General features: G+C 37.3%; 1 protein-coding gene across 2 annotated transcripts; it reads right to left on the bottom strand.

The window, feature by feature from the left end:
* Positions 1-8,472: 8,472 nt before the first annotated feature.
* LOC134542590 (apolipoprotein D-like) lies at positions 8,473-18,427 on the bottom strand. Of its 2 annotated transcripts, none has more exons than XM_063386966.1 (6): positions 18,354-18,427; positions 14,489-14,612; positions 13,140-13,267; positions 12,375-12,463; positions 11,521-11,613; positions 8,473-8,800 (listed from the first exon to the last, which is right to left on the bottom strand). In XM_063386966.1, exons 2-6 carry the CDS (start codon positions 14,603-14,605, stop codon positions 8,673-8,675), a joined length of 555 nt encoding a protein of 184 aa, XP_063243036.1. In that variant the 5' UTR covers positions 14,606-14,612; positions 18,354-18,427; the 3' UTR covers positions 8,473-8,672. The 2 variants fall into 2 exon arrangements, with proteins under 2 accessions (XP_063243036.1, XP_063243035.1); XM_063386965.1 differs by lacking the exon at positions 18,354-18,427 and adding an exon at positions 14,696-14,747.
* Between the last annotated feature and the right edge of the window lie 2,755 nt (positions 18,428-21,182).

Raw genomic sequence — 21,182 nt, 5'->3', positions numbered from 1 at the left:
AACAAGACATACTAGTATACGTTATATATATATATATATATATATATATATATATATATATATATATATATATATATATATATATAGGACCTGACGTCAGCTTTATTTTATTTTTGACGTCGCCGGGTTTGAACCGAGGACGCCGAGCTCCATGGCGTAAGTGCATGATTTAAATATATTTTATTAAAATTTAATAAGTTAATTTTTATGAAAAAAAGTTTCATTAAATTAGATAATAAATATAGATTTTCAAAATTGCGGCCGTAACGGAAATTGAAACGGTGACATCATAATCCAAGATGGCGTTCATGGCATCCTAATTCCTAGAAACTGCTTATCGGAGGCTGTAGGCATGGATGCTTAAGCCACTTTTAGGAATTTGTGTTCTTTCTAAGGCAAAATTACTAGAGGTTTTTCTAAATCGTAATTTTCGTCTAAACAGTTTTTTTTTTTGAGATTTTTTGGCTTTTTTTTCCTCAAAAAAACTGGCAATTTTGGCAAAGTTTGTCAAAATTTGGCGAATTTTGAAGTTCAATGATCAAGTTCAAGGTCATTCGAGATGGCCGCCGTGACATCACAATCCAAGATGGCGGTCGGTCTCCTTGCTCCTCGCGCTAGCGCCATGTCTCCGGACATACATTCGTATACTACTCAGCTGTAATAGCCGTTTCCTTGCATGATGTTGGTAGCATGTGTTGATCTCCAGTGCAGTGTGACGCTGACACACTGCTCGGTTCACTCGCCTGCCGCTAGGACACACCAGTTCACTTGCCGGCCGGGTCAAGACAGAACATTCACCAGCGGGGAACGTGTTGCACATCGCAGTGAGCTGGCAAGATTTTTTCGGGGCACTCCAGTTTACCCAATCAATTCATTACGTCAATGCTCCAGTCTTATGTCATCGCCCCGCATTGTCTGTACTGACCTTGTAGCTTGCGTAATGCAGACAATCTACACTTAGGTACTATCATGAAGGTCGTATAGATGAACCTGAAATGTCTCGGGGTTTATAACTTTTTTTTGACGTGACAACGTCTAATAAATCGATGAACGCCGGCTACACGCACGAAAAAAGTGTCCCGTTACGCACATTGTTCCGTTACGCTGTGTCCCGTTACGCTCATTGTACGCTTGCGCCGCATCTATCTCTCTTCCACTCGATTGGAACAACCATCGATTTTACTTTTTCGAGGCACATTAAAATTGAAACACTCCCATTCGTTTCCTACTTTTCCTATCATCGTCCTATCCTTAACTGAATAACACAGAATGGAAGAAGTTAAATAGCAAACATGTATAAAAGTTATAGATAAAATAATCTCTTCGTTAAAGTAATAAACATATATGAATTAATGAGTGCAAATAAAAGTAAATTTATCAATTAAAATGTAGATTAAATTTCACTCATTCTTTGTATCCATACAAAATAGTTATAATTCAATATATATTATTCAATTCTATTCATAAAAGTATGCTATCATTTCATCAATGTTTTGTTATGACGTCACGTTAAACTATCGTCCTTAAACCGTCTTTACAGACAACCACTTTTTTTTAACTGAAAAAAGTTATCAAGGCGAGGTCATGGTAGGTACAATTTATTCACAAACATTCTCAATCCCTGTTAGGGTTACAAAATATCTTAAAAGCCACACATGTGACCAGCGCTCTGTGAACTTGAGGAGGTTGTCCCCCGACAGCAAGATATTGTGTTCTGATGGGTCGAAGGTTCGCTCACACGGGGCGCTGAAACGGGATAACATTACAAAATTCAACTATGTCATTAAAATTCATTTCGCTTACAAACTGCGTGTACCTTTTGTTAATAAAGCCTTTAACAAACAATATAATACAACTAAAATTAGGTTTGGTGTTATCTATACACTTAGGGCTAAACTATTTAAATCAGACTCCAGCTTAAATTTAGGTATCGCTCTAATTCCTTCACGTTCTGCGTTGCAACTAGGTGTAAGAATATAATGTTTACTACAAACTGTGCAAACTGATGAACAGGGTAAAATCTTACTTCACAACAAACCCTCATTTGTTTCTCCAAAGTTACGTTATAGACATTGTGGCAGGCACAAAATGTATTCTCAATTAAAAAGTGATTTGCAATGTTTACTTCAGGGTATAGTTTGCTTCCCGTCAAAGCTATTTTCTTCTGTCTACAAATTTAACTAGGTAGGACTCGTTTACGTGAAACCCCGCTGATGCTTGCGGGCAGGTATTCGTCGTCACTTGTCTTGTGTTGCCGTAGCAGTCCTGCCCGGGCCGCGCCACCAGTGATGACGTCGTCGACCGTGGATCCAACTTGGGTCGCTGCTCGTGATGTGGCCTCTGGTGTCGCGATGTTCCCCGGCTCCAGGGACCTCAGCCACACCCTCCTGGACTCCAGAGGAACCGCGCTGTCCCCCAGAACCTGCTGCGACTCAGTACACTCCTCTCCTGAACATGCTGTTGCCGCCTCGCCCCTGGTGCAGCCACTGGTTGACTCGTGCTGTGTTGTACCTGCTCGCCGGGGCCGTCCTCTTAGTTGTGACTGCTTCCGACTCGTCTCAGGGCTTGGACCTTCCGTCTCCTGGCGTCACCGCAGAACTCGTCGTCCGAGACCAAGTTATGCTTGTGGCACCTCGTGAATAACAGGCGATTTGCCTAAATGCAGTTTGCATAAACATGAATTCGTTACGGCGATTTGCCTAAAATCATTTCGCCTAAAGGCGTTTTGCTTAATGTCGAATTGCCTAATGGCTATTTGCCTAAAGACGATTTGCCTAAAGGCGATTTGCCTAATGGCGATTTCCCAAACGGAGTTCTGCCTGACGGCAATTTGCCTAACGGCGTTTTGCCTAACGGCGATTTTCCTAACGGCGTTTTGCCTAACGGCGATTTGCCTAAACGGTGTTTTGCCTAAAATTAGGGAAAACGCCTTTAGGCAAAAGACACATGCCCCACCTCGTTGCACGTTCTGACGTCACCGGAAGTTTTCTAGCGCCCCTCAGACTTGTGCCGATTTCTTCCCCGTCATATAGCGATGCTGACGGTCACTTTTCTCTGAGCGTTACGTCTTATGTCGCTACGTACTCTTCCTAACGTCTGTCGTTCCTCTCCGTCTTACCGATCCATGCTGATGTCTACGTGATTCTGCCGATGCGTCTTCCGCTTCCATGTAAACCTCTCTTTGTCAAGTCTGGATCTGTCACACTCGTTCGGGTGTCTTGCCTCACTTGTACCTGCAGTGGCTCGGTGTCGGTGGTTTGTGTCGTCTTCTGCTGCCACGGCCCCGTTTATACGGCTGGCCCGCGGACGTTTGTGCCGCAATATCACACAACCAATCAGAACGTCTTATTAGAAAATATCTGCATTGCAGATATTGGTGTGGCTGGTTGCATAACTCCTTGGGGTTCCGCCGGGGCCTCTTGGGCTGGTTGCCTATCCATCAGGGAGCCCGCTCGTTCGCCACCAGGCGTCTGTCTCTAAACTAGCTCCGTGTGCGGTGCTGCTGGTCACACAACATCCTCACTGCCGGTGAGACTCGTGTTCCTTATAGCCTACAGCTCGCCAAAGTAGACGTCGCTGTGACAGAATGGGTCGGTGTTAATGTTGGGTTTTTTAATATTTCAGGTCGCCACTTCTGATAGCAATGCAACTTATTAGCGACATTTGTGAATTTTTTATTTAGAAGATTAATTATACACTTTCCTTCGGTCTATAGTTCAGGGTTCCTGTATTTTTAAAAATTTTGGAGCACGCCAATAATTGCTATTAAATATTTTCGAATAATAATTTATATTACTTTACTTTTATCATACTTGAGCGTGTTAAATCAATACATACATATATACAATGTTTATAGTTCCTTATGTGTATGCATCGTTAGCTAGTTATCTTAAAACAATATCTTCTTCTCAAACTATTATGAAATAAATGTAATTTTAGATGTTTTATGAATAGTATACTATAAGCCATTTGTCATCAATTGCAGTAGCTATTAATTATTCGTATTACTTTTTCAAGAGTAATTTAAAATTTAAAAAAGGGGGTTGTCTGTAAAGACGGTTTACGGACGATAATTTTACGTAATAGTGTCATAAGAAAACCATTGATGAAAAATTGCATACTTTTTAATTTTCAAATATTATTTACAGTTTTTTGCAAATTTAATTTAAATAATTTGTTTAAATATAATCACGAACAATTAGTTGAAAAACCCGCCTTAACCTGTTTGATATTATAGACGATTTTCTCGCACGGTGGTTGCCTCGCTCGGCTCAAGCGGAACGTGACAATGAGTCATGCTTTTTCGTACTTGCAGCCGGCGTTCATCGATTTATAAAACAGTACCCGGCTCTGCCCGGGCTGAACACCGGGTGAAATATTGTCCGCGAGTTACAGCAAAATGGATAGCGATATGTTCAGTGTGTTGGACATTAAGAAATGACACATAATTACTGTTTGTGTATCTGTGACCTATGATTTTCTGTTTACCCATGGCGATCGGTTGAAAGGTTTAGAAGTTGATGCGCTACAGCGCCATCTAGCGGCGAGTTACAAAAAAAATGGATACCATAAAAACCTTCATGATAAAAACACTTCGATGTGCCAACTTTCATGGCGATCGGTCAAACGTGTAAGAGTTTATCGACGTCATACATACCAAAATCCAATTATATATATTCTTATATTTCGAAATTTTGGGGCTTTCACTTTTGTGGAAAGTGGATGTTCAGGACCTCGAATGGTTTGGAACACTCCATCTCGAAAGAAATTATATTTGAAATTCCTGAAATTGTCGAAATTGTGGGGCTTTGTCCCCAGAGGGGGAGGGGTGATTTTGAGGACCCTGAATGGCTGGGAAACAATATAAATCTAAAGAATGATATTTGAAATTTTTTAAATTTTGGGGTTTTGACCCCTGAGGGGGGTAGGGGGTGTGATGTTGAGGACCCCGAATGGCTCGTAAACACTCCAAATCGAAAAAGAATAGGTTTTTGGAAATTTTGGGAAATTTTTTAATTATTGGGTCTTTGACTCCTTGTGGGGGGGAGGGTAGTTTGAGGACCCCGCATGGCTCGGAAACACTCCAAATAGTAAAAAAAGTTTTCTTAAATTTAAGAAATTTTTCGAAATTTTGGGGTTTTGCATTCCCCCAATCCCCTTACCCCAAATTTGTTGGAGAACACGTCTTTGGGTAAACGTTCCGCCATCCCCCGGACACTTTAGTTCGTAATGACTTAATTTTAATACAATTTCGTCCAATTTTTCTAAATGTTGTGGCTTTCACTTTTGAGAAAAGGGAGGGGGGTGGAGGTTCAGGACCTCGAATGGTTTGAAACACTCCATCTCGAAAGAAATGATATTAGAAATTCCTGAAATTTTCGAGATTTTAGGGCTTTGTCCCCAGAGGGGGAGGGGTTATTTTGAGGACCCTGAATGGCAGGGAAACACTAAAAATCGAAAGAGAATGATTTTTGAAATTTTCTAAATTTTGGGGCTTTGACCCCTGAGAAGGGGGGGGGGGGGGTGATATTGAGGACCCCGAATGGCTCGTAAACACTCCCAACCCCAAGAGAATAGGTTTTCGAAAGTTTGGGAAATTTTTTTATTATTGGGTCTTTATCTCCTTGGGGGGGGAGGGTAGTTTGAGGACCCCGAATGGGTCGGAAATACTCAAAATAGTAAAAAAGTATACTTAAATTTAAGAAATTTTTGAAATTTTTCGTAATTTTGGGGTTCTGCACTCCTCCCCCCCCCCCCCTTCCCAAAAAATTGTGTGCGAAGTCGACTTTGGGTAAAAGTTCCACCATGCTTTAGTTCGTAATGACTTAATTTTAATACAATTTCCTCCAATTTTTCGAAATTTTGTGGCTTTCACTTTTATGGGAAGGGGGGGGGGGGAGGATGGAGGTAAAGGACCTCGAATGTTTCGGAACACTCCATCTCGATAGAATAGATATTTGAAATTCCTAAAATTATCGAAATTTTGGGGCTTTTTCCCAGAGGGGGGCGGGGGGTTCTAGGACCCTGCATGGCTCGAAAACGCTTAAAATCAAAAGAGAAAGATTTTTAAAAAATTTTAAACTTTCAAAAATTTGGGGCTTTAACCACCTGGAGGGGGGGGGGGTGTGATGTTGAGGACCCCGAATGGCTGGGAAACACTCCAAATCGAAAGAGATATAAAAGAAAACTTATTACCTACCTATGAATAATTTTCTAAATAAATTAATAAATAACTCTCTGTTTAAGAATTTACGTACATACATAATATTAAACTTCAAACAATACACACCAAAAAAACTAAGGATGTTTGTGAAACTATTTTTTATTTGTCATAATGTTTAAAACATTTGTAGAATTTGTTTATATGTAAAACTGTGGTGGCCATATTCCGCTTATCCAAAGAGGTTTAGAAATTAATGGAGATATCACTCCCTGTACACACCACAAATCTTTGAATTAAGTAAAAAAAACATAGTCCAAAATGAAACAACTAATTTGTCAAAAAAATTTATTCAACTGGAATGACAATGTTAACATCCACCTGAATTTTAATAGAAGTAGGTAGGTAAGATTATTTATATATATATATATATATATATATAATTTTACTATTTCAGGTAGGTTGATTTTTTTATTAATTAGAATAGTTACGTGTAATTGCCATCTTCCTTTATTTCATATTAAACATTATGTTTGGTTGAGTGTGAGATAATTTGATTTATGTATGTTTTAATTTCATTTATTTTCTTATATATATATAAGAAAATAAATGAAATTAAAACATACATAAATCAAATATATATATATATATATATATATATAAGAAAATAAATGAAATTAAAACATACATAAATCAAATTATCTCACACTCAGCCAAACATAATGTTTAATATGAAATAAAGGAAGATGGCAATTACACGTAACTATTCTAATTAATAAAAAAAATCAACCTACCTGAAATAGTAAAATTCAAATTTTTCAACAATATATTACATAATTGATAAATATTTCTGGTCTTCGGTCTCAGTAGCCCTAAGACTCTTGACGCTCAACAGATAAATTATAAACACTAAACCAAACTTCTTGCAAATAAGTTATAAGTAGGTATTGTAAAAAAAAATAACAATATTGACAAATAGAAAAAATTAGTAGGCCCTACCAACCTATGAATAAATTTCGAAGAAATTTATAAGTTTAAGAATTTATACACCTACATAATATGAAACTTGAAACTATCCACACAATAAAAACCTAAGAATTATAGTGTAACTATTTTTTTTATTTGTCATAATACCTAAAAATACGTATGTTTCCATAATGAAACAAAGTATAAATAATGACCAATTTGACAAAAAAATGTACAACTGAAATGACATTGAAAACATACACGTGAAATTTAAAAGAATTATGAGTGCCCTAGGTAGGGAGAAAAAATATATATAGAAGAAATTAAATAAAAAAAATGGGTGCGTACTTTGGTACGCGCATGAGAAGTTATACTTCTTTGGCATCATTAAAAAATAGTTTTTAATTGCATGCAAAAATATTGCGTGGAGTCCCTCCGCGCGGAAGAAGTGAAACTTCGTAATGTGGAAATAACAATAGGAATGGGTAGAAATTGATTTTTAGTGAAATCATATTGTATCATATCAAACTAAAAAAATAAAGCAAATAAATTTGCAACGATTCATAGATTGATATTCAGAGAGAGAGACACCTATCAAATGTCTCTAAAACTTACTTTTTTATGAGAGCACATTTTCATGAAATAAATCATGAAATCATTCAACGATAAAAGCTGTTTATTTAACCAAGCGGATGGGTTCGCCCCAAGGAGAAAATTGACGCGGCGAGACCTCGTGGACATAGAGAAATGACACACACTCACTATTTATGTGTTTATGAAACATTATTTTTTTCTACAATTTAAATTGTAATATACAAAAACGGTATTGAAAATTAAAACAAATATGGCGACACTACAAACTGTCAAGATCTTTATTTTTTTCTTACTCTCTACTTAGTTCCTTACAATAGAAAAACGTAACGTAATGGCTTGAATGCTATTGCTCGGCAGGCATAGAGGAATGACACTAACAGATTTTATATCTATGATTCACATTACATAAAATTAAGATATATTTTTTTAACCCGTTTAAAGATTATTTTTTAGACAAAAGATAGCCTATGTCCATCCCCAGGATATAATCTATCTCCTTGCCAAATTTCATTACGATCCGTTCAGCCGTTCAGCCGGGAAAAGGTACGGTAACAAACAAACAAACAGACATACAGACAGACAGACAGACAGAATTACTTTCGCATTTATAATATTAGTATTGATTATCACTTCAAAAATCTATTGCTACAAACATGTTTATATATGTATATTGCTGACAGATTCTGTCAATATGAATATCATATCGAAATGGACACACTTATATAGTCCTAAAATAATGAAGCAGGAAAATATTATGGTCCAGTCCAATAATAATGTTTATTCACAAAAGTTGTATTGTGTTGTATTTTACACGAGTACAGATAAGCTACATAGTATTAGGCATAATATATATTTTTTAATTATCACATTAGATTGCAATATTACAATGCATGACGAACGCCAATATTTCCTTGGACGAGAAGGAACTGCAGTTCTCTTGGAGCGGGCCCGGCTAGCTGCAGTTCTGAGGAGTCAGCTCCAGAGGCAGATCAGTCAGGTTGTTCCTCGCGATGACCTCTCGCGCGGTCAGCAGCACTGACTTGCTGGGAGACCTGCTTCTGGTCAGCACCCACGCGAACTCTGCAACAGTCCTCCCTCGCGGCAGCTGATGCAAGCTTGCGCGCGCGCTCTCCACAACACGCCACGGAGGAAAATGAAGCTCGAAGAAGAACTACTTCGGAATCGACAGGCAAGCCCTTATTACGAGTATTTTGTGGTTGAAACGTTTGTGCGGCCAGTAGAGTAACGTGTCACAGGATAACGAAAGTAAGTAGGTAACGAAGTTAACCTATGTAACGAATATAGCTCGACGGCGTGGGATTTAAAATAATTGATTGGAAGGTGAATAACGATCAGGGTAGAGAATAGGAAAATGTAAAACGCCACAGGTTTTTCGTCGTCATATTTTTTACAAGTGGAAAAATACATTGTGTACTTATTAATTAATTTTATTGGATTAAATTAATTATTCAAAATATTCAACTGCAACTTCTTCACACCCGGTAGCACACAGATTTTACATAGCATTTGTTCGAATTGTGCACCTAAATGGTGTACTTAATGTTTAGGTTTATCGTTGAACAAAATTTTTGAATATTTTAAAATAATACTTATTTATAGCTGGTAACACAGATGGCAGTAATATTAAAATTAATGTATGCCATGCAACTGTATGCAATTTAAAGAGTTTGCTGTTAGCCACTATCAGCGATGGGAAGAATACTATAATAAGGCTGTGTAAATGTTTTATATAGGACAAATTTTCATATGACCCAAAAAATATCCCACGCCCTGTCAATTTAATTAGGTTATGTGCCTAGTTAAGCCGCGTGATGGGTTAGATTGGGTTAGCTTCAATAGATTTTGTAAAATTATGTGATCTAATGGTTAGTTTAGGTCGGGTTAGGTTAGCTATGTTTAAAATACTGTTTATCCATGTGAAATTTTAATGCTTAACACAATTTTTCGTGACAAGTAATAATCAAAATACCATCTTGCAATATTGTTTTCACAGGAGGGTACCTACTCTATAAAACTGTGCAATATTTTAGTTTTCACGCTTAAATCAGATTTAAGTGAGTTTCTTAAGAAATTTTTTTACAATTGATAGTGTAAGTCGAGGCAATGAAATAATGACAGCGTGATAATATGTAAAGCAATGGGGCACGCGATAGCATATTTCTATAAGGTATAGCAAACTTCAAATTTGCTCACTTGCATGTGTAATCTTTCACACATGTGTACTTGCATACTTAGTCACTCGAATTCTTGCCAACCCGCCTACTTGCTCTCATTCTTACATAATCTTATAACTCTCTTGTGAGTTTCAGGTTTCACGTGCGTGGCGGTCACGCAATATATTTTTTCCATAATAGCGAGGTTTCATCCTCAAAGTTCATCAGAAGTTGGGTTGTTCCACAGAAATGTGCGTCTTAAATTGTAACAAGAACAAATGTAGCTTATGTTGGTGCCATGTTTAATCAACATTTTTGGAATGTCACCTTTCGTTTTAGTTCATCCTGTAAAAAATTTTCACAGAAAATTGATCAAAAAGCTGAAACAAGTGGGTGAAGTCAGTAAAATAAGATACCAGGCTAACGTATACACGAAACAGCTTGTAGATTTGTCTGTGATTCAATCCTTCTTTGGTTGAGGGTTTATAACTGGTTGAGAATCGTCCAGATGAACAGTAAGCCAATAGCAAAATTATCTAAGTGTTTGAATTCTAGCCTATCACCGAATGAATCCGCGAATTTTGCAGCTCTCTAGCTCATAGATAATATCTCCCAGACATTCTATACCTAGGGGCAGGCATTTTTCGCGAAAAAAAAAATCTGAACGTCTTTTACACTGCAACAAGGTATTAAGTTGTGACGATAACTCATCACAGTGTGACTAAAAGTAAAGTGGGACGCTGGTTCATTGGGAGAAGGGGGAAGGGAAATAACAGATAAATTAGACAGTCAGACAACTGTAAGAGTCGTATCAAGTTTTCCGTGTGATTATGATTACAGGTATGAACCTCTAAGGTGAATCCATCGTATACTTTACTTTTTAAATTTTATTTTTTGTTTATTTGACTTATTGAAATTTTCTTCAAAATCAAATTGATTAAAAGTAAAGTTTCACTTTTAACATGCATAGGAGCCATTGAACATTTTTTTTAATATTTTTTTTTAAATTAAATGTTTGTTTCTAGCAGGAAGGTAGTTAAGAGGCGGTAACCAACTACATAAACCAATATACTGGGAATGAAATCGTCCATTACCACTTGGAGGAAACACCCAAAAATTAAATGAATTGAATTTGGACAAACATGGTAGTACAGAATATAACAGCTTCAAATGGGTGTCACATTTAACCTCCACGACACGTGTTTATTACCAACAGTTTCGTTAAATGGTAATACGTCATTATGATGCTGCGCAGCTTACATGCAAGAATTAGCTCCGTCATTAGTCCGTGAGCATCGAGCCCTGACAACTACTGGGGGAGGCTAAGGTACCAACATAGCGCCACGCTGGTCCAAAGCAAGCATTAGTCATGATATGGCATGCTGCGGCAATTTGGCAACACTCAATACTCAGGACATTCTGAAGATGGTGCTCACGATTTACGATGATTATTAGAAACGAATAAGAATCCCCATCACTTAACACAATCCCTTTCATCAGACACAGTCGTTCAATCTGTTTCCACAATGGAGAGCTGGACCTAGGGCAGATTCACGCGGTGTCCATGAGGCAGGGAACGCATGGACACTGCGGTCGCTGTCCTTCAACAAGCACAAGTGTACTCACGCTTGCTTCCCGATGCTTGGCTCTCGCACGCCCAAACCACCGAGTAGTTGGTGTAATCCGTGGACAGCACCCAGTACGGCGCCTCTCTGTTCCCTGGGGACAGTTGCCAAGAGGAAGATCAAGCGGTTTGTTTCCATTCACTTACTGTTCTTAAAATGTGGTAGTAGCTGTGGTAGCCATTTTCCAACTGTAGCATCACATGATGTTTGTTTGCGAACACTTCCAATCACACGATATTGTGAGCATGTGTCGTTTTGCCTAAAGGCGTTTTGCCTAATTTTAGGCAAACCGCCTTTAGGCAAAACACCATTAGGCAAAACACCATTAGGAAAATCACCGTTAGGCAAAACGCCGTTAGGCAAAACGCCATTAGGAAAAACTCCGTTAGGCATAACGCCATTAGGGAAAACGCAGTTTGGCAAATCGGAGTTAGGCAAAACGCCGTTAGGCAAATTGCCGTCAGGCAGAACTCCGTTAGGAAAAACGCAGTTAGGCAAAACGCCATTACGCAAAACTCCGTTAGGCATAACGCCGTTAGGGAAAATTCCATTTGGCAAATCGGAGTTAGGCAAAATGCCGTTAGGCAAATTGCCGTCAGGCAGAACTCAGTTAGGAAAAACGCCGTTAGGCAAATCGCCTTCAGGCAAATCGCCTTTAGGCAAATAGCCGTTAGGCGATTCGACGTTAGGCCAAACGCCTTTAGGCGAAATGACTTTAGGCAAATCGCCTGGTACTCTATATTGTATACAATCACTGCAAGAACAGAGGTAAAAGGATTCATAGACCATTGGTGCTCAGGTTCAGACCAGTCACACGACACAGACCAGACACAGCACACAGTGCGTGCTACTGACCGTGGGTTGAGAAGACGACCTTCAGCTTGGCCTCGTCCACGCTGCTGTCCAAGGTCGCCGAGCCGAATATTTCCGTCGTCTCGCCGGTGCTACAACGAGAACACCAGCAGATGTCAACTGGCGCAGCTGAACATTTCCCAGGAAACCAGTAGCTCAGGAGCCCAACTAGTAATAAATTAGTCAACATTATAGTATATTATACAACCATATGTAACTCATTGACCATTAGGTTATGAAAAATGTCCAAACAGTATACAAGTCCTGGAAATCGGAGGTGGGATCGATCATAGCCTGTTGTAAGCGACCATTCTAGACTTTTCTTGAAGTGACTTTGAGAAACTAGAATCAATAAGATTCAAAACCCTTGTTTTTATGGTAGCAAGTCCACCCTTTACCTATTGCAACACTTCTCATGGTAGGGACGGTGTTCTTTCCGAGTTGACAGGACTTACACACTCCTGAGGCCACCATCATGTTGTGGACCTGCATAGTGCCATCGCTCATGAGGGCGTAGTTGGCCATCAAGCATATGCCACCTACTTCGAACGTGTTCACCTTCTCGTAGTCATGCCACAAGCACAAGCACTGGTGTTACAAACACTGGTACTCACCTGGAGATCACCATCTTGTTGTGGACCAACACGGTACCATCGCTCCTGAGGGTGTAGTTGGCCGTCAAGCATATGCCACCTACTTCGAACGTGTTCACCTTCAAGTAGTCGTGCCACAAGCACAAGCACTGGTGTTACAAACACTGGTACTCACCTGGAGATCACCATCTTGTTGTGGACCGACACGGTACCATCGCTCCTGAGGGTGTAGTTGGCCGTCAAACACTTGCCTCTTGCTTGAAACGAGTTCACCTTCTCGTAGTCGTACCAGAAGCCCATGTACTACAACATGACAATACCATTTTAAACAATAAAAATATTTAAATGGCAAACGAACTTGCGCATTACGATTATTCCAATGGGCCATACATCGACTTATCTAAGCAAACATCGGAATGTGCTGTAGTATATACACCAACAATACCACCGTAAGTGGTAGCTAGGTGGTTAGCTTCGCAAGTTATGTGAGTGGATTAAAGAGTATCCCATATGTATAAGGAAGTTTGATCTGTTTCACATCCAGAGAGAATGTGATGTAGATAATATTGGCAGCATCCAGTAGGCTACACTCTATACAGCATTTACAAGAGAATCAAAGAATAATTTAAAGTAATATTTTTACATCACTGCATTAGAGGTAGTTTGACTTCTCACTTCCAGCACTGGAACAGATTGAGGAGAATGTGTATCTGAACAACCCACCCACATCAGAGAGTCACCGAGTTGCTACCGACATCTTGTCGAGATCACACATTAACATGTTAGAACTCATTCCGATAACTGTGTCATGTTGTCTTCGTTCATGGCATAACTTTTAGGATTCGTCTTGCCCCAAAAACTCCGCTATCAGACTATTCTACATAATGTTGTTCCAACACAATAAAAACCAAAACACTGATTTAATTTTACCTGGCAAATATTGGTCATTTGTTTGTTAATTTGTATTTAAATACTTACTTCTCAATTTAACGTACTTTTAGTGAAATTAAACCTAACTAAATCTACATTTAGACGAGATAAAACTATTGTTTTTACCCAATACTATAAAAGCATGAGAATTATATGTTTATACAATGGTTAACAATTCTCTGTAATGTTTCTTCAAAACCATTCTCATTTGATTTTCCCAACAGAGTAATTGAGGTAGAAAAATCTGTAGATTATGGTTTAAAATACTGCTATGAAGATCATGTAATAATCTCGAAACCAAAAAAAAAAAAAAAAAACATGCAGTATAGAGAACTATACCGCCTCTAAAATACCCTTCTTAACAAGATAAAGCTATGACATATTATTGTATACCACAATGTGTAGTTGAATTTAACCAATACGATAACAGTCCTGTACCATTGTAGGGAATCGAATTATAGAATTTTATGGTAGCACTATACGGACCACACCACAAAAAAAATAACAATTTAAATGAATACCCGTGCATGCTGTATAGAATATTAAAAAACCATCCCCTTGGTGAAATAAAGTCATACAGGACTCTAAAATTACCTTGGCCATGTCGAATTTCTGCACCACGGACACATTCTGGCATCCGTGGTTGAGGACCACCTGTCCACTAGCTACAGTCACCAAAGCGGCCACCAGCACAAATATGAGACCACACATCTTCACTCTGAAACCAGAAGACACACATGCTACCTCTGTGTCCATGATTGCTGAAGATCTCTTCTGCAAACCACATGGCACAGGCTTCACCTAGTGTCCATGCAACACCAGGACTAGAAGGAGACCACACATCTTCACTCTGAAACCAGAAGACACACATGCTACATCTGTGTCGATTATTGCTGAAGATCTCGTCTGCAAAGCACATGGCACTGGCTTCACCTTGTGTCCATGCAACACTATCACTAGAAGGAGACCACACATCTTCAATCCGGAACAAGGAGACACTCATAATACTTCCTGTATATCTGTGGCTGTGGTCGCTGTGGCGTCAAAACTCATCTTCAAGACATTAAATACAGGCCTGATCCTACTGTCCATGTAACACCTGCCAGTCAACTTTGCTATTTGTTCGTCCAGGATTGAATGCACTCTGAATTAAACTTAACACCCTTTGTTGGCATTTATTTTATTTATTGACTCTTATGTAGTCGTTAAAAATGTTTAAGTAGTTCCTTGTTAAAACCTTTTAACCAAATTTAATATGCTGGCTGAACCAACTTTGGGGTGAAAATACTTTATTTGAATTTTTTTGGGAATATAACGAAATAACAGTAAAAATAGCCTAACCTTAAAAGCTTTTTTGACTTACTAAAATTCTGCAAATTCAGTGTTTTAGGTTGTTTTAGTAGTACCTATTCTATAAAAGTAAATTTTCCTAGACACAGATTGGACAATTTTCAAATTAGTATCAGCAAATAACTTACTTATTTAGGTTTTTTATAACGGAAAGAGAATCTTCCATGTTTTAATGTGGGAATGTAAATAATAAATACAGGTATAAACCAAAAACCAGTATTCTTGATTTTTTGTTTTGCTTTATTAATGTATTCACGTCACAACCTTCAAGCCCCGTTGTCTTTACTGCGGCAACTTCCCCCTCCCCCCACTCACTTTTTCAGGACAAAACAATCCAAATATATAGGTACCTGAAAATAATGAAAAAAAAAATTAAAATTTATTTAACGCTCCTAGATATTTATACTTTATAAGATATTATGAAGAAGATCCTTTATAATGGACTGAACTGTCGAAAGAATCAGATTTTCAATCCAAAATGTACCCAATATATAACAACTTCATTTTCTTGCTCCAAATTATATACACAGCTAACATCATACAAAAAGTAACTCAAAACAAGTTAATATAAAAAAAGTGATAAAAGTAAACTGTAATTTACTTTTGTAATGCATCATGAAGGTGCCTGTAAGTCAGATGAGAACCAAAACTGGTGTCCAACAAATAACTCTGACTATCATAGTTAGTGAACGCTTCAACATACTGTATAAAATTGAGTTTTCTACTCCATCGTGTATTTACTACTGAACAAATTTTGATAATATTTGATGCAATTGTAATCCAAATACTGGATCAAAAAAAATATATTTTTTAATTTCACGAAATTCTAACTCTGAGTCGATGAAAACTAAGTAGATTTGGTTCTATACAGAAAATGACTAATACCACATCTAATAAAGTGGAATTTAAGAACGTCATCACGACATAAGTCATGTGTATTTTATATATTTATAGTTCAACCACATGGGAGGTAAGTGGCGTGAGTCTGGTTTTATTATAAGAAATCATGTCTCCAAAGATACCCATTTGGGAGTAAGATGATGGGCATGAAAAATATAAACACGTCCACGACCGGTTTTTTTTTATACCACTCTTTAAAATTACATTAGTGATAAAATGAGACGGAGTTAAGTTTGTTTTCACAAAAACAAACAGGGGTCTCCAAACTACGGCCCACGAGCGCCACTAAACCGGCCCATTATAATTGTCGAGTATGTTGGTATGATGAGCTAGGTTAGAGGACCTGTGTGGCCTTTAGGCTAAAACGTCTGGAGATTCCTGATACAAATCATATCCGAGAAAAAGAATCAGTTATTGTTAAAATATCTGAATGAATAATGAACATAAACTCCATTTTTATCATCTTTCAAAGCTGCACCCTCAAAGATGTGAAAATTGTGTGTGTTTTATAAAGTAATATTCATATAAACAAATCTGTTGCAATGAAATGTAAAAAAAAAATGGATCATGAATCATATTTACAGAGAGTTTAAAACAGTGGGTTTTTAATTTTTGAAGTCAGACCATTCAGTTAAAAATTGGGTTATATTAATAATAGAATGAAAAATCTTGAATTTAGTCGAGAAGTAAGTACGATATAAGCTGTTCTTGATTAGCAGATGTAATTTTAACATGAAATTTTGGATGTTTGTAAGGAACCTAATTTAATATAAAACTCTTTAAACTTATTTTTTAGAATTTCATTTAAAACTTAGGGAAATAGTCAGCCCATCAAAAGTTTCCCAAGTCAATAGCCATTTACATCAATTTACAAATAATGGCCTAGTTGACATAATATACGATAATGAGAGAGTTGGGAGTACAAATTAATTTAATTATTTATATATTTATGTTGCCTACTGCCTGTTTATATAAAAATACAAATTTTAAATATTTCATCTTCGATTGCCACTATACGGTGATTACACTGTGGACACAAATACATATGTAAATTGAGTGCATTTTTACACTTTAAAATTAAAATAACCTTTCAAAGACGGGTACCACATCTAGTTTAATATGTTTCGGAAGATGGTTAAACGTCCTCTAGTACACAAATATAATTTCACAACTATTTTCGTTCCATTGATTAATTTTAATTATTTTAATTTTAAGAATAGACGGTGATTGGACAATTAATGTTTGCCTTTATTGATGTCAGTTTCTCCTTTGTTTTCAACAAAAACGACTGTGTGTGCCTGGCTTCAGTCAAAATTCGCACGAGGAATCCTTATTCCTTTACCATCAGTTTATTTTCAACTATCATAATTTTGCAACGAGATTATTCCAATGAGCTTGCCTTTCCACAAGTTTAATACTTACAACATAGAAATTTTTCTGACAGAAATATAATTTTAACCACATATTTTTTATCTTGGTTTTCGAGGGCATTCGTACATTATTACAGGGGAAAAAATGAAATCAAAATATTTTCTTCAGTTTTAATTCAAGCACAAGTAGTTGTTTTAAAATTTTTGGCGACGAAAACGAACTTATCGAGAGTCTAATGAATACGTATAGAAGAACTAATAATTCAATGAAACTGGTTATAATGATGTGAACCAGCAAACGACTTGCCACGGTGTGGACAGGGAAGACAGGCAGAGATGATGCTGCGGTGTCCCGTTATGCCTTTAGAGTGAGAGGGTGCTGGGACAACTCAACACCAGGTGTTGGATACGAGAAGAACACTCTCCGTGCGTATAAATACCTGGCTTTTCAGCCACTAAAATCCAGCCCACATGACGGCCTAATACAGGAACCAAATCTTGCGACGGCAAACACACATAGCATGCGGCTCTTGTTGGTGTTCACGATATAGACTCTACTACACTCTACACACTCGGGAAAATGCCACCTGTTCATTGGCTGCTGACTTGCGAGTCGTCTCGACTGAGTGTCTGTGATTCGACACTTCTATGAGTGAGGGTCTCTAATTGGCCCTCATTACTCCAGATTAACAGTGAACCAGTGGTAGAAGCAGCGCTAAGGTATAATTATTTGAATTGTAGCATATCACGAAATGAATCCGCGAATTTTGCAGGTCTCCAGTGACGTCTACTGTAATTGTCTAGAGAAGCAACTGTCAGGCCAGACAGGTTGCACTCACCTGTTGGTCGACTGCTCGGCAACTGTCCCCAGCTAGCACCTGGGAGGGTCTTATGTAGCGGCCGTCTACGTGACTCGCACCACATTCTAGGCAACACTTTTCCCACGTTATCGTATATTCTGTCTCCTCCCCCGCCAGCCTAATCACTCTGCGAGTCGGTGATGAAAGTGGGCGATGTCACTCGCTAATTATATCAGCGGAAAGAACGTGTACGTGTGCTCGCATTGCTATAATGTGAGCGAGCGTAAATTACGCAGGGATATTAAGGGTTCTTATTTTAGAATCACATAATCACTTAATTTGTATGATTTCTTTTTAATATTTATTGAAAATAATACATCATGGGCGCGTGGCCACCGCGTGGTATGAAGTTAAACTTCACAGATTAGAAGGATATAAATTTTGTGGGTGCTCTTATATTTTAAACACGCATAATCTCGAGTTTAAAATAGGCCTTTAGTAGAGTATAATAGGGGCTCCGGCGCAAGGTTCAAGGCTTTTTGGACTCTAAAATCCTCAAAAATGACTCAAAATGACTAAAAATTTCTAAAAATTTCCCTATTTTGAGGGAAAAATTTCCCATTTTATTCCTCAAAAAAAAAAAAATTCGGAATTCCAAAAAACCTCCAAAGACTTTAGCCTTATAAATAACAAGAATTCCCCAAAGAGGCTTAAATTCTGCAACGACAAGGCACCGTAAGCCTCGAAGATCATCATGGATGACCTTGACCTTGTCCATAAAAATCGAATCATTTAATTTTTTACCAAAAAATTCAAAAAAAAAATATTTAAAAAATTTCTTCCTTCAAATTTTAAGTTACTCAATCGATTTCTGTCCTTGGTTCGTTGCCCGGCGAGAGTAAACATGTAATATATTAATAATATATTTTTAAAAAATTTTAATGAATTTTTTAAAAAATTAATAAAAACGTTCTTAAAAATCACCCGCCGTATTTAATAATGACGTAATAGTTGCAATTATAGTCACGACCACCATTTTGAAAAATTTTAATTTTTATGCTAGAAAATCATTAAAAACTTTAAAATTCATAACAAATTTAGCTAATAAAATATTATTTAAAAAACACCTCTTCACATATCATTATGATCGCCATCTTGAATTCTAGAAACGTTGCACATTTCGTTACGCCCGAAATCTTGGTTGTGTATGACATTAGCGTTTCTCGTATCTTTACGGCCACCATCTTTAATTATAGACCGTTGCAATTTTCGTTACGGCCTCCATCTTGAAAATCTATAATTTTATGCTAGAAAATCTGAAAAAATTTTAAAATTATAAAATTATAAAAATGTAAATATAAACGCACCACCACCTTTTATTATAACATCATGGCCGCCATCTTGAAAATCCGTAATTATTTAGCTAGAAAATCGGGAAATAAATGAAATTTATAAAAATTTCATTAAACATATTTTAATAAATTATTATTTTAAAAACATACTTACATCTATGATTCAAACCCGGTTAGAACAAAATAAAATAAACAGCGACGAATCCTTATTCCACTAATGCCAGGGTATATATTTATCGTCAGCAGTATGTCGTCATTTCCGCCATCTTGTTTCATCTGCTGGTGTCTACCATCTTTTTTCGTCTGCTGAAGATTGTGCTTCCAATTATTAATTTTTAATATATATAATAGAAAATTTTTAAATATATAATAAATATATTACATGTTTACTCCCGTCGAGAATCGAACCAAGGACAGAAATCGATTAAGTAACTAAACATTTGAAGGAAAAAAAATAATTTTGGGGATTTGTTCTGACTTTTTTGGTCAAAAATTAAAGAATTCGAATTTTATGGACAAGGTCATCCAAGATGACCCTCAGAGGCTTAGGGTGCCTTGTCGTTCGGGAATTTAAGCCTCTTTGGGGGATTTTTGTTCTTTCTAAGGCAAAAGTCTTTTGTGTTTTTTCGAATTCCGTATTTTTTAATTTTTGAGGAATAAAACGAGAAATTTTTCCTTAAAACAGGAATTTTCCCCTCGAAATAGGGTAATCTTTAGAAATTTTGAGTCATTTTGAGTTAATTTGAGCCATTTTTGAGGAATTTTGAGTCCAAGATGGCCGCCGTGACGTTAAATCCAAGATGGCGGTCGGCGCCACCGGCTCAAAGCTTGAAGCCTGGCGCCGGAGCCCCTATTATACTCTACTGCCTTTATTTACTAATGTTTGTTCATGTCTTGATTACAGTCTAGGAATGAATTAAACGGTTAGTGATAGCTAAGATATTTTTTTTTTCCCCAATTGGAAGTGTATACAAATTGCCACAATTCTAATGCTAACATTGGTTCAAACTTTAGATTTGAGAGTCTATTTTTACGAATTACGAGTTGCGAAAGTATGCAAAAGTATGAGTAGTATGTAATCGTTTACAAAAGTATTGGAAAGTTTACGAAATCATGCGCTGCTGCTGCTGCCATCAGTTACTGGCTGTAAAGTTGTTTCATTTCAAAACTATTTTTTACTAAGCCCCGTGCCATCGATAAATATTCGATGCATACGTTACATACGTTTAAAACGTTATATCCGTTACTTAATTGTTGACCTGAGATTTCGATATAACTCTAATTCTTCCGGCTGCAAAAAAGGTTTCACTTCAAAAATTGACCTATAATGTCAATGCCGTTAATTTTTTAATTATTATTTCTTACAATATTGAGTTGGAATTGCTTATCGAAATTTTAACGACAGTTAAGCACATGCCAATTTTAGGTGAGTATCAAGTAAAGTGACTCAATATTAATTCGTTCGCGAGTGTCTGCGAGTAAGCGAGTGAATGAACTAGGGCCAACATGCCATGGG

The sequence above is a fragment of the Bacillus rossius genome, assembly GCF_032445375.1.
Source record: "Bacillus rossius redtenbacheri isolate Brsri chromosome 9 unlocalized genomic scaffold, Brsri_v3 Brsri_v3_scf9_1, whole genome shotgun sequence".
Lineage (NCBI taxonomy): Eukaryota > Metazoa > Arthropoda > Insecta > Phasmatodea > Bacillidae > Bacillus > Bacillus rossius.
Note: the sequence above shows the minus strand (reverse complement) of the source record. Positions and strands in the feature narration are given on the sequence as shown.